The following is a 13881-nucleotide window of genomic DNA, read 5'->3' on the forward strand; positions in this document are numbered from 1 at the left end:
GAATCTCAAGTATGTTTGCTTGACCTGCAAGAACCAAAAAGGATAATTCAACAATGAGGTTTTTACATAAATATATGAATAACAGCCTAAATTCAATATGTAGATCAAAGCGATCGCATCTCTTCATAACATTTGGACTAAGCGGGGCTGTGTTTCCAGATAACGATGGATCTTTGCACTTAAGAGCGTTTTCGTCGAGCGGTATTACAAATTTCCGTGTTGCTTTCACGTTGTTTTACAAACACGCACTCAACACGATCGCACGCAGCTTTGCTTTAAGTGCTACTTAAGAGTCGCTGTCCGTTTGTCAAGTGCTGAAATGTCACCTTATAGAATGGCTTGCAGTAGTAGCACATGCTTATATTTCAAAATATTTAGCCTAATTATCATTTACTACGAGGTCAAAAGTCTATATAAGCACATAGACTAGGTGGAGACAACAACAACAAAAAAAACCCTTTTTCAAAAAGAGGAAACTAATGTTATTTTACAGGTGGGGCTAAACAAACATAATTTTTAGTAGGTTTGATGGCAGTCATACCAATATAAAAAGAAGAAAAAAAAAGAAAAAAAAGAAATCTGTGAGGATATTGCTATAAAATGAACTGTAAGCAGGGACATTAAAATCATGAAAGGAGGTCAGGAAGAAGTGGCAGGACTTTGCAAGCCTCAAGAGTACCACAGAGGTCAACAATTAATAAAACAATGACTCCCCCTTCTTACACTGGAAGAAGCAAAGGCACTGTCAATGCTTGGCCTCAGATGGGATTTGTGGCGGTATTGACATCCATAGAGGAGTAGAGCCTGAACCATAACCAGGTCCATCATGCTCAAAGGTCCAATCGGGTTCACTTCCTATGGCAGACACCTACCATTTCCCAGTCCTCCCAAAAGCCTAACCATGCTCGAGACTCCATCGCATTGAGAATGTCTGTTGTTGTAGTCAGTACTGGTGCAGCTGGAGAGTGTGAAACTAGATGTCCTAAAAGACATGAGAAAATGTCTTAAAGATGCCAATAAGAGGGACATTAACTTTGGAGGCCACGGTGTCTTTAGAAGGGAGGAGACTAGCACTGGAGGAGATGAGGTTTGCAAGCCCCTCCATTTTGGTGCCAATTATCTTGCCAGATGATTCAGTTAATATTGTTTAATGTTGGTTAATCATGATGACTATTATATTTTTTCATAATTTCTTTTTATTTTCCATTATGTATTTAGGACCTTATCCCATTGTGCAATGTATTTTGCAAATCCTAGGGAACAAACAACAAACTCAAATAAATTTAGATTCAGTGGTTTGATGTCCTTGTGTTTGTTGAACCACTCAAAGACTAAGGATCCATAAAATAATACAGTAGAAGTATTCTTGTTTCAAATTGCAACAGCTATTTGTAGTACTGAAAATAAGCACAAAATCCCTATGAATGCCCATATACAGCAGTGCACCTTTTCATTCCTTAATTTATTCAGTGTCCATGTACTTTTTATTTAATTTATTCACTGAATTATTCAAAATGAATTTAATCAAACAAAACAAGTCAAATGTATAAAGAAATATACATAAAAACAATTGGACAAGAGTAAAGTTTGGGTGCAATTCGCTGGTTTTCCTGCAGGTTTTACGATCAACTTAGGTATACGATGCTTTTGGGAAACGCAGCCCAGGTCAATTCATACCGATTATTTTATACGATCTCTTTATAAACTTTTTGAAACGTCAAAGTTGTAGTTGCTTTGACATCAAAGGGGGAAAGAAATCTTAACATTAAAAATAATCTTCATTTGTGTTTTGAAGATGAACGAAAATATTAAAGTGTTTTAAATTACATGAAGGTGAGTAGATGACAGAATTATCATATTTTGGGTGAACTACCCTTACGAAAAATAAGTATACTTCAAGTTAATTTTATTAAGTATACTTAAGTAAAGTTCAAGTATATTTTAAGTACACTAATGTAATACGTATACTAATAATGTACTAGAAGTATACTAGAAGTACTAGAAGTAAGTGTACTGTTTCAATACTACTCAGGCCTAATTTGTCCCACTTCTCAGTGTATAAATGTATACTTTTAAGTATAATTTAAGTGTAACAGTAATAAACTTAGAGTACACAACTAGTTTGCAATAATAGTTTGTAATTGCTTCCCCTGTATAACAGTGGATAGCCAGAAAATTCACTCAATGGCGGGGAAAGTGTAAAGTATATTATTTGAACTACCGGTCTATAAGATTTAATATATAAAGAGATCATTTAATATACTACTCAATCAAGAGAGTAAAAACAAATATACAAGCTAAGTATACTTAGAATACATAATTATATTTTTAAGTTTATATTTAAGTTTAGAGTACAAGTAGTCTATAGGCCAAATATATTCTTTATATTTGCAGACAGTTTTTTCTGTCAGTATAAGTAAGGGTAACAAGGGTAACAAATACCCTTTCATAAGGGTAACCCTTTAACATTCTAGGTATGGATTTTAGGGATTTGGTTATTAGTAGTTACTAGAGTGTTATAGTTATATTGCATTACTTATTTGTTCCTGTTAATTATTTATTAAAGGTGCACTATGCAACTCAAAACAAATGCGTAGTTTGATGACGCAAAGTGTGAGCGCAGCATCTTGGGACATGTGGTCTTCACCTCACAGCCGGTGGAAAATAGGACTGGGGCAGAAATCACGTTCATGCAAGCGGTTATTAACGTTACTGTAGTATGAAGCAGAGCAGGGCCGAGTGTCGTGGAGCTGAACACGGCCGCTGGAGAGATTGTTACACAAATACTCGCCTCGCGAACACCGGGGGTTTTATTATAACGGGACGGGACCCATTCTCTGGGCGCCTGCAGTATTTCCACACTTTTCCGGTTATGATTATGAGGTAATGCAGCTCTGTTTATCATATTAGATACATTTAAGTGTGTTGAAAATGATGTTATGACGCCACTCCATGCGTTCACTTGTTCACACTGCTAAGAGTAAAGCGCTCCTACCAAATAAAACCCGAAACCGAGAGTAGCGCAGATATGATGCAATTGACAGGCGACTTCCTCAGACGCTATGCTGACACGTCCCGGTCCTTAGTTAAAATAGCAATTTTCTCACAATTTACAAATAGTTGGAAACATTTGGGATATTGTAGGTACTCAACTGAACAAAATAAATAACACTGGCCTAGTGGTTTTTGGATATTTCACTGCAAAAATACTACATAGTGCACATTAAATGATGGAACAGTACTCTAAAGTGTTTCCCAATATTCTTTTCATTGTCCAAGTTAGCAACAATATTTTGTATTAACAAGCATGTTTTACATTTGGGCATTTGTGGAGGCATGATAAAGGCATCTTAAGCCCTATTCGGACTGGATTAGTTTAACATGGGGACGTGGGGGTAAAGTAATTATTACCAGAGGTTCTCTGTGATTTTAGTCCCGTCCGAATGTGCCATCTCGGTAATCATTACGGAGAATGTCAGTAAAGATTACCGAGACTTTTACCTTCTGTAAAAAGGTCCGGAAAAATTACCTCAGGTAATACTAATCCCGTTCGAATAGACCTGCTGTAAAAATGTATGGTAACATTCCATCATTTCCTGTTTAAAAGTTAAAAAAGAGCACTTTTTGCGACCAAGGAGGCGCTTGAAGCATTCGGTTGCGTTGTAGGTGGTGGGACAAATCTGTGGAAAATGTCCAGTATTTTCCGCATATCATTTAAAGCAAAAAGAAGATCAAAAGCACTTATTAGAGGCACAACACATTTTAGCTCCAGGAAAGTGTCTATTACCAACATAATCCAATCATAATCGTTAGACTGGACCTAACTGTTTATTAAAACACATAAATATTGGAGACGGAGTTCAGACTGGCGCTCAGGTTGTGTTTGCTCACGTTATAACGGTAACGTCATACGCACATGACGTCAAGGAGGTGCGTAAAGCGAGTTACTCCTCCCACTTCTGCTAGTTTTACTGAGATGTCTTATCCCGTGCGAATTGGCCATTAATATTACAGACGTCCTGAGGTAAAATGACTTTACCCCCATGTCCCCATGTTAAACTAATCCAGTCCGAATAGGGCTTTAGTATTGTTAAGGAAACATTGAATTTGGACAGTCTTTAAATGCAATATAAGTATGCCTTGAGTATACTTGCAATTTCACATTTTAGCACAGTCACATATACTTGAATAAGTACAAAATTAGCTGTTCCAATTTAGCAGATTTTAAGTATATCAATTTAGTATACCAAATGTGCAGTTGCAGAGCATTTATATTAAGTACATACATATGTAAATGTATTTGTAGTATATTTAGCATAAAATAAATGTATTTTAAAATACATTTATTTTATGCTAAGTATTAAAATGTATAAATATTTAAAATTCACTAGGGTTGAGGGCTTCCTACCTCGGTATGGTGCCTGAGAATCAGGACACTGACAATCAATGTTCTGAACAAAAGAGTAGATGAAATGTAGAGCAGATGGTAGGTAAGTTAATATAATAATATGATGGATTGTGAGAGAGGGGGAAAAAGGGGGGAAACAAAAGACACAGACAGTTCAGTGGATTGCTGCAGTCTTTAATCACTGCCTTTTTTTCTCACTAGGCCTGTGCACAACAGACACAAGATGAATAAACAAAACTCCCACTCTCTTTAACCAACCGGGATTGAATGAGAGAAGATTCTATCTACACCATTTATTTCTGCTATTATTGTGTATTTTATAGTGTGTAAGATAGAAAGAGACACAGGAGAGATTCGGAAAGAAAAGGTAATTTAGATAATTAGTTGAATATAATCGTAAGCATAATCAGTGATGATTGTATGAATTCATTTTAACAGCACTCACTTGTATCAATGAAAGCTCAGGGGACACGTTATGAAAAGATTTGAAATTAAAATGGTATTTTGGGATGAAAGAGAGTCTGATTCATAAAGCATTCGAATTGCAGGGCTGTTTTGGAATCAGGTTGTGTGCAGGTGTAGCTTATTATTACCAAAATTAGTCTTGTGTCTTGTCAAGACAATGCTCATCTGACATTTTTATTTTCATCTTGAAATACCAAATTTGATCTGCAGATTGTTGGAAAGCATTCCAGCTTATAAAACTGAAAATGGAAATTCTTATTGGCCCTTTGTATGAAACTGTTCTAATCTAAAAAAAAAAAAAAAAAAACAAGATTAATGATGGAACAGTATTCTAAAGTGTTTCCCAATTTTCTTTGCGTTGTCTAAAATCAAAACAGGGGCTTGTCATCACTGCATTGCTGCATCAGTATGCACAAGAACAAAATGGCAGGCAAGATTTTCAGTAAAGAATATACATTTATTTAAATGTCTTTTTCTCACACAATAATATCATTTGGTTTCAGGAGACATATGGTTCAAGAGTAGTTTTTTTTTTCTTTTCTTTTTTGTTTTGGGGTATGACAGCTCCTGACCACTGTGTTTGTTTTACGTAAAAGAGCAGTGTTAAAATTCTTCAAAACTTCTCATTTAATGTTCTACAAAACTCATATGGGTTTACAGTTACATGAGGCTGAATCAGTTATTTTTATTTTTGGATTAACCTTTAGGGTGCGCAGAAGGAATACAATTTGTACCATGACTGCATTAGTTTTTCTTTTTAATTATTGGCCTCCCAGATAGCACCATTGTGTTGTGCCAGATCCGGCCCACACCAGGCACACGTGGAATGATGTTCTTGCCCACATACTGCGTGGAATGATGGCACTTGAGCAGTCCATTCCTGTTTGACCTGGACCACAAGCAGCCCATAGCAATGCCATATGTCAGCCAAGAGGAAAGAAATTAACTCGGACTGTACCTTATCTGAGCCACAAAATCTTTACATATTATATGAATCATCTAAGCCTTAACAAGCCTGTTACCAAGCAGAATCACTGAAGAAAAAAAGAGGAAAAAATAGACGAGCAGGAACACAACTACACCTTCCAGCCTTAGATGAAATAACTGAAGATAAGCAGTGTTGTGTAAGTTACTTCCAAACTGTAATACATTATAGATTATGTGTTACTGTTATTTAAAAGTAATTATTTACCTAACAATATTGCTACCTCAGAAATTGTAATGCTACAGTATTCCTGTATTACTTTTGAGGTACTCTCACCAAAATAACCACAGAAGTAAAACTTCACATTCTAAAAAATGACAAAATGTTGGCTACTACAGAGCATTTTACATCTATTAGAAGGTGATATGATGTAGCATAATGACCGTGAGCTATCTAGGCTAACAATATAGCATATAATTGGCGAAGTGAAGGCACAAGACAATGTAAGAAAGGATGACAGACAGAATCACATTTGATCCAAATCTGTTAAAGGTAAAGTGATTATCTGGCAATATCTGGGAATAGCTTGGGTCTATTCATATTAGACACACCAGAACTGTATGTAAACCATAATGCCATGATAAGATACACATTTGTTATTTTCTTATTGTTGTCATTTTATTCTCTTTGAATTCAAGCGGTTCAAAACACAAAACAGTCTGGCACAAAGTGCAAGAGATGCATTTGAATGCCGCCTAACAATCATTTAACTGATTTTAATAATATGCATTTATAATGTTCTATTTGTATGCCATAGTAAAGAGATTTTCAGTCTAGATTTAAAATGACAGTGTCTGCTTCCTAAACAATGCTAGGAAGACTGTTCCAGAGTTTAGGAAAAGGATCGACCGCCTGCAGTTGATTTTGATGTTCTAGGTATTATCAACTGGCCAGAGTTTTGAGACCGCAATAGACGTGATGGAGTATAATGTGTTAAGAGCTAGCTCAAGTACTGGGGAGCTAAACCATTTAGTGCTTTGTAAGTAATAAGAAAGATTTTGAAATGTGTAATATATTTAATAGGGAACCAGTGCGGTGTTGACAGAACTGGGCTAATATGATCATACTTCCTTATTCTAGTAAGAACTCGAGCCTATGTGTTTTGCTGGAGTTGCTGGAGTTTGTTTATTAAGCGAACAGGGCAACCACCCAGTAGAGCATTACAATAATCTAGCCTTGAGCTAATAAAGGCATGACCGAACTGTTCACCATTTTGCATTGAAAGCATGTGCCGTAATTTAGATATATATTTTACGATGGAAAAATGTAGTTTTACAGATGCTAGAAATGTGGCTTTCAAATGAAAAATTGGTATTACAGAGCACACATAGGTTCCTCACTGACAATGGGGACTTGACAGAGAATATAACATACCATAGTTTTTCTTCCCCTCTGCCAATGGGAACCCACTGCATTTTGCATTGTTTAATGCCAAGCCAGGTGCATTGGAGTCTTCATGCACATAGGATTTAATCTACAACAGTTACAACTTTTTCACAAAATTAATAAAATCAAATGGACAATGAGGATCACACAATTGTATTTTATTTTATTTTTAGCATCACAATTCAGTGGCTTTTGAATATATGTGCATCTGTTTGTTTCTTTTTCTGTTGCAGACTGAGCAGGAGATTATTGAAGAGACTGATGTCGACCGACTGGCGGGCCGCCATTATTTTGGCTGCGGTCGTCAAATCAAAGGTCAATCTGCGACATCAACGCTGAGCTCTCAGCCTTCCATAGATGAGGTTCGTCAGCAGATGCATCTACTGCTAGAGGAAGCCTTTAGTCTAGCTTCAGCTGGCCACTCCACCTCCAGCAGGCACCCCTACTATCACTCCCATCATCAGCATCCACCGCTGGGGCCCTATGGCCTGGGTCCTGTCATCCCGTACACAGAGGTGGTGACCAGTGCACCCGGCACCACGAGTCAAGGGCAGGGAGGCCTGCAGTGGGTGCCAGCCTATAAACCAGACACTTATCAGTGCAGTCAGAACAAACAGGTACATTTGTGATTCTACTTATTCTGTAAAGCTATTATAAAACACTTATTATTAGTCTTGTTAGTCTTAAAGTGAACATGAAATCAAAATTGACCATATTTAATATTTGCAATAATAGAAAAGATAAGTTAGATTATGGACGTAAAAAAGATTGATTTATACAACCGGTCAAAAGTTTGGAATAATTACTGTTTTTGAAAAAAGTCTGTTATCTCTCGTTCTTTTTTAATAATATTGCTGGTTTTTAGTTTGATTTTAGAAGTAATGAATAATTATGATGATTAACAGTGTTGGCGCAAAGCCTTTTTTGTGTGCATGTGTAAAATCAAGCAATGTCTGAAATCTCATTTATGATCATTCAGTTATTGTATAGATTTGTGTATATGTTTTTAACAAGTCTTCTTTGTTAAAAAAACTTCTTTATTGTGCCAAAACCCATATCACCTAATTATTATGTGAGGGCTAATATGCAAATTTCTCAAAAAGGCATTCAGGTTCACTCAGCTTCCTGACATGGCTCTTGGGTCTCCTCCACCCCCCGTTCCACCAAGAACAGGCCCTCCACCTGAGTCTTCACTGCAACGGTCAGAACATACACACACCTTGCCACAACCAAACATTGCTCAAAAACTTGATGTATCATTTTTTACTACAAAAAGCTTATTTTATTTTACCAGTTTTATATATATATATATATATATATATATATATATATATATATATATATATATATATATATATATATATATATATATATATATATATATATATATATATATATATATATATCCTAGAGTAAGTTGCTTCAGTCTAGTAAGTATTCATCTTGAAATATTATTAACAATATGAAAGTATTCTTACATTTGTTTTTATTAAAGTCATTAAAGATTTAATACACTTTTTAGAATTATACTGTAAGGCATTTTTAACTGTTAAAAAAGTAAAAACTATCACTCATATGACAAATGGCATGTATTATTGGCATGCCCGGTTTTTCAGCAAAGTTTTGATCGCATTAATAATTTGGCCATAGAAATTTGTGCATCAAATATTATTTAGTAGGTTTTATGGTTAATTATTGGGCTTATTTTCTTTTATGGAACTATATATAGCCTCAATAGCCATTCACTTTCATTGTTTGTAAAAGAGCATCCAGGACATTATTCTCAACTTTTCAAAAGAACGTCATGTGTTTGGAATAACATGAGGGTGATAATGAATTATTTTTGGGCCAACTTTTACTTTTACAACATCAGACCTCATACATAGTCAGGCAAATTAACCATTTTTAGGTTTATTTCAGTACTAAATTCAAACGTGTGTTTTTATATTGTGTCTCACTTTAATGAAATCTGCCATATAACTCTGTATTTCTGTATAATGGCAGCCTATGGACTGCTTGTAAATCAACACTGTCACCTGGTGGTAAAACTATGTCAATGCATGTATGAAATTGTTGCTATGTTCTTCAGGTCATCTTCTGATCTTGGTCCAAAGGGTCATTGCCCTGAGTTGTCAATGCAGAGTCAGCATGAAAGCGCCTCCTACACGGCAAACAGCAGAGCACCACTCCCACCTGTCACTACTGAGCCCATTCCCAACCACTCAGGTTAGTGTGTTTTTATATTGTTTTTCTATTGATTACAAACAATAATGCAATAATGTCTTCATTCACACAAAGACCTTCCCAACTCACAAACAGTAGAATTTCAGCTGTATAGGTCCATGAACATTGATGGATTCCTGTATTATACTTCCATATATAAAATATTTGTTTTGTTTTGTTTTGTTTTTTGGAAACTGTTCCATGTAACCATTTCATGTTACTTTCAACTTACATCCAGCAAACTAGAAGGCATTACATATTTTTCAGAATGTGACTTTTTTCCAAGCAGTGTCACATGCAGTTTTTTTGTTGTTGTTTTTGTTCATTACACACTTAAAAAAAGTCTCCAAAAGGGAATTTTTCAGTGATTTACCCAATGAATGTTCTGTGAAAACCATTTTTTTCCTTAAAGGGGTACTTCAGCGCAGGGAAGATGAATCTGTATTTAAACTGGGTCAGTAATGTAGTAGAAATGTGACATTATTTTTGAATTTGGTGCTTTCTAGACTGAGAAAAGACAGAAAATGTGTTTTTGTCTCATGAGGATGTAAGACTACAATTCCCAGAATGTTTTGCTGCCCTGTGAGGCCACTCCCAAAGCCACTGCTACTGAATCACTTTTACTTTCCCAACACCGCGTTCATCTTCATAAAATCAGTTCAGTTAGAGAACAGACACTACAATTAAAAACTGAACGTGTCTGTTCAATATATTGGGATTTAGCCGCTGAAGAAGTGTCAGCACAAACTCAGCAGGAGTCAGAGTACACGCATCGTGATGAGCTGAATGAGCTCTCGTGATGAGAGCTGAGGTTAACGCGTCCACGCTCGCTGCAGTAGTTCTCAGTGCATGTTCAGTCTGGCGTGTTTTCAGTTCATGCCTTTGTAAGATTAATTTTCATAGGAATTAACTTGAGAAGATAAAATACTCACTTGTCTCTGGCGGTCGTGCCATTTCCATGAATGTCTGCAGCTGCGAGCTGAGCTGTGAGTGCGACCCCATCCCCCATGTGCGAGTTGAAAACATGCGGAAATGTCTCCCTCTGCTGGCTGCAGTCTTTCGCGTCTGGCCAAGCATTTTACAGATGATATCGTCAATTTGCGTCACCGGAGTAATTTTTCCAGTAATAAAATGCTTAAATCTCACGTCTCAGGGGGATATGAGAGGGGGGAACATGATAATTCGGATATACTCCAGGGTTTCTACTGATAGAAAGCCAAATGCTAATCGCTGAAGTAACCCTTTAATGTGGGGAATATTTTATGAATCTGAAGAACCTTTCTTCACTATACAGAACCATTTGTGACCCTGGACCACGAAATCTGTCATAAAATTGAGATTTATACATCACCTGAGAGCTGAATAAATACGTTTTTCATTGATGTGTGGTTTGACAGGACATTTATTAAAAAAAACAGGAATCTGAGGGGGCAAAAAATATATTTCTTTAAATTTCTCACAAAAAAGTCCTTTCCAATGCTTATTACTACTACTATTACTAATTTGTATTTTTTTATATTTTTACAGTAGGAAATTTACAAAATATCTCCATGGAATATGATATTTACTTAATATCCTAATGATTTTTGTCATACATTTTTTTTTTTAAATCTATAATTTTGACCCATACAATGTATTGTTGCCTATTGCCACAGATATATTGTGCATCTTATGATTGGTTTTGTGGTCCAGGGACACATTTGTGCAATGGAAATATCGTCTCAGGTTACGTATGTAACCATGGTTCCCTGAGAGGGAACGAGACGCTGCGTCGAAACGCTAGGGGACGCCTCTGCGTACCGTGTCATGAAGCACTCGTGTAATCAGTCCAGTAGCGGGAAGATACGTCATAGGCGGGTGACGTCATCGACCAGGAAGCTATAAAGCACACCTGGACCAAACAGTCATTAGCTTCTGGAAAAGCCAAACAAATCGATCACAGGAATGCCGGGAGTATGGCATAGCGACGCAGCGTCTCGTTCTCTCTCAGGGAACCATGGTTACATACGTAACCCGAGACGTTCCCTATCTCGAGGGAACTTCGAGCTGCATCGAAACGCTAGGGGACCTCAATACCCACGCCGCCAGAGTCCCAAATGTCTGTATGTGTGAATCAACCCAGAAACACCCGGGACCCCGGTGTAGAGGCTACATCTAGATTGTAAAACCTCACAAATGTATGTGGAGAGGACCACCCAGCCGCATCACATACCTCTGACAATGAAACTCCCGAAATAAGAGCCATAGAGACAGCCATACTCCTAGTTGAGTGGGCGCGGACCCTCATTGGTGAAGGATGTCCGGCCGACTCATAAGCGAGCGAAATAGCCTCGACTATCCACTTGCTAAGCATCTGCTTTGAAGCCGGTTTTCCCTTGCTCGGGGACCCAAAACACACGAACAATTGTTCTGACTTTCGCCGCAGGGGAGCTCTGTGGACATATGCATCTAGGGCCCTGACCGGACATAGCAAATTTAGCTTCTCTTGGTCTTGACTAGTGAACGGAGGCGGACAGAAAGCCTGCAGCATTACCGGTCCCGGCACATTAGTCGGGACCTTGGGAACATATTCTTCCCTCGGGAAGAGAAATGCTTTCACCCTTCCTGGTGCAAAATCAAGGCAGGAGGGTGCCACTGATAGAGCCTGTGGGTCTCCTACCCTTTTCAGTGATGAAATCGCTAGAAGAAACACTGTTTTTAGTGTGAGGAACTTTTCTGACACTTCCTCTAATGGCTCGAAGGGAGCCAACATAAGGCCTTCCAAAACTATGGCCAGGTCCCAAGTAGGCACCCTCGAGCGTGCCGCAGGTCTGTGCCCGGTTGCATAAAACACCTTAAGTGAAAATTTCCCTTAAGATCGCCCTTAGGTTTCCCTTAAACTTAAGGGTGTTGCATAAAATAACCCTTAAGTATAACTTAAGGGTTTATTAAACTGAAACGTCATAAACCCTTAGAATTATCCTCAAATGTCTATTTTTCACTTAAGTAATCCCTTAAAAACCGTTAAGTGTTGCATAAAGCCCCTTAACTGTCATTTTCCTAAGTATAGTTTAAGGTTAGGAAAAGTTTACCTTAAGAGTTGACGAACATTAATGAGAAAAAAATAGCTGAGTTTATTTATCCTGTTGAAGATGTAAATGTGCCAAAGCGAATTTTTCGCGATAGAGAGAATCCTCTGGACCATCTTAGCAATGAAAAACTGCTTCGCGAATATAGATTTGATCGCCGCGGGATGAGATCGCTAACAAACTGGAAGGCGATCTTGATCATGTTACCCAGCGCAACCACTCACTACCCTCTGTGTTACAGTTGCTTATAGCACTTCGGTTCTTTGCAACTGGGAGTTTCCAGTCTGTAGTGGGAGATGTTTTCCATGTTCATAAATCGTCAGTTAGTAGAGTTATTCACCGGGTTGCAGGGGCTCTCTGCCGTCATTTAAGCCAAACTGTGACATTTTCATCGCGTGTTGAACTGGATGCCATTCAAATATCTTTTTTTCGGAAAGCGGGGTTTCCTCGAATAAGTGTAATCGATGGCACACATGTCAGAATTCAGGCTCCCCGCACGCATGAAGAACAGAAAAAATTACCATTCTGTTAATGTGCAGCTAGTGTGACCATGTGTGCAGAATTAGAAATGTTGTTGCATCATGGCCAGGGAGTACACATGACTCTAGGACTTTGACAGAGAGCTATAGCCTATTAACTTTAAAAAGTTGAAAATTAAGTAAAAACATATAGGCTTGTCAACTTTTTGAAAATATTTTATCAATGTATTAAATGTATTTTGACTTGTTGATACTTATGGTCATCGTTTGATCCTAGGAAAGATACAACAATGCGTTGACACACACACGGTCTATAATTGAGAGGACGATCGGACAGCTTAAACGCAGATTTCACTGTCTCCACAGCGAGCTGCGCGTCTTTAGAATTATTGTCACCTGCGTTGTTCTTTTTAACATGTCAAATATAATAATAATAATAATAATAATAATAAATTTTATTTATAATGCACTTTATATTAAACAAAATCTCAAAGTGCTACAGAATTTAAAAACAAAAACAAAACAATCAACAACAATAAATAAATAAAACCGAAAAATAAAATAAAATAAATTAAACAAGTAGCAAGTCAATTAAAAGTCAATTAAAAGCTCTGCTAAAAAGGTGGGTTTTAAGACCACGCTTAAAAGTATCTATAGTCTGTGGAGTCCGCAGGTGGTCAGGGAGAGCATTCCACAGACTGGGGGCTGCAGAGCAGAAGGCCCGATCCCCCATAGTACGGAGATTGGCTGTGGGAGTTTTGAGGCGATACAGCGAAACAGAGCGGAGGTTACGAGTGGCTGTTTGTGTGGTGAGGAGTTCCTTGAGATAGGAGGGAGCATCACCATGGATGCACTGGTGGGTAAGGA

At 37.5% G+C, this 13881-nt stretch overlaps 1 protein-coding gene across 2 annotated transcripts in view; it reads left to right on the plus strand.

The window, feature by feature from the left end:
* The window catches only part of kiaa1549lb (KIAA1549-like b), a 140333-nt gene that overhangs the window by 111254 nt on the left and 15198 nt on the right, over positions 1–13881 (plus strand). For both annotated transcript variants that reach the window (XM_067419686.1, XM_067419685.1), the window contains exons 18-20: positions 7478–7861; positions 8348–8445; positions 9334–9470. In XM_067419686.1, the coding sequence (XP_067275787.1) occupies positions 7478–7861; positions 8348–8445; positions 9334–9470 (619 nt within the window). The remainder of the gene's footprint in view (positions 1–7477; positions 7862–8347; positions 8446–9333; positions 9471–13881) is intronic.

Source organism: Pseudorasbora parva, chromosome 16, assembly GCF_024679245.1.
Source record: "Pseudorasbora parva isolate DD20220531a chromosome 16, ASM2467924v1, whole genome shotgun sequence".
Lineage (NCBI taxonomy): Eukaryota > Metazoa > Chordata > Actinopteri > Cypriniformes > Gobionidae > Pseudorasbora > Pseudorasbora parva.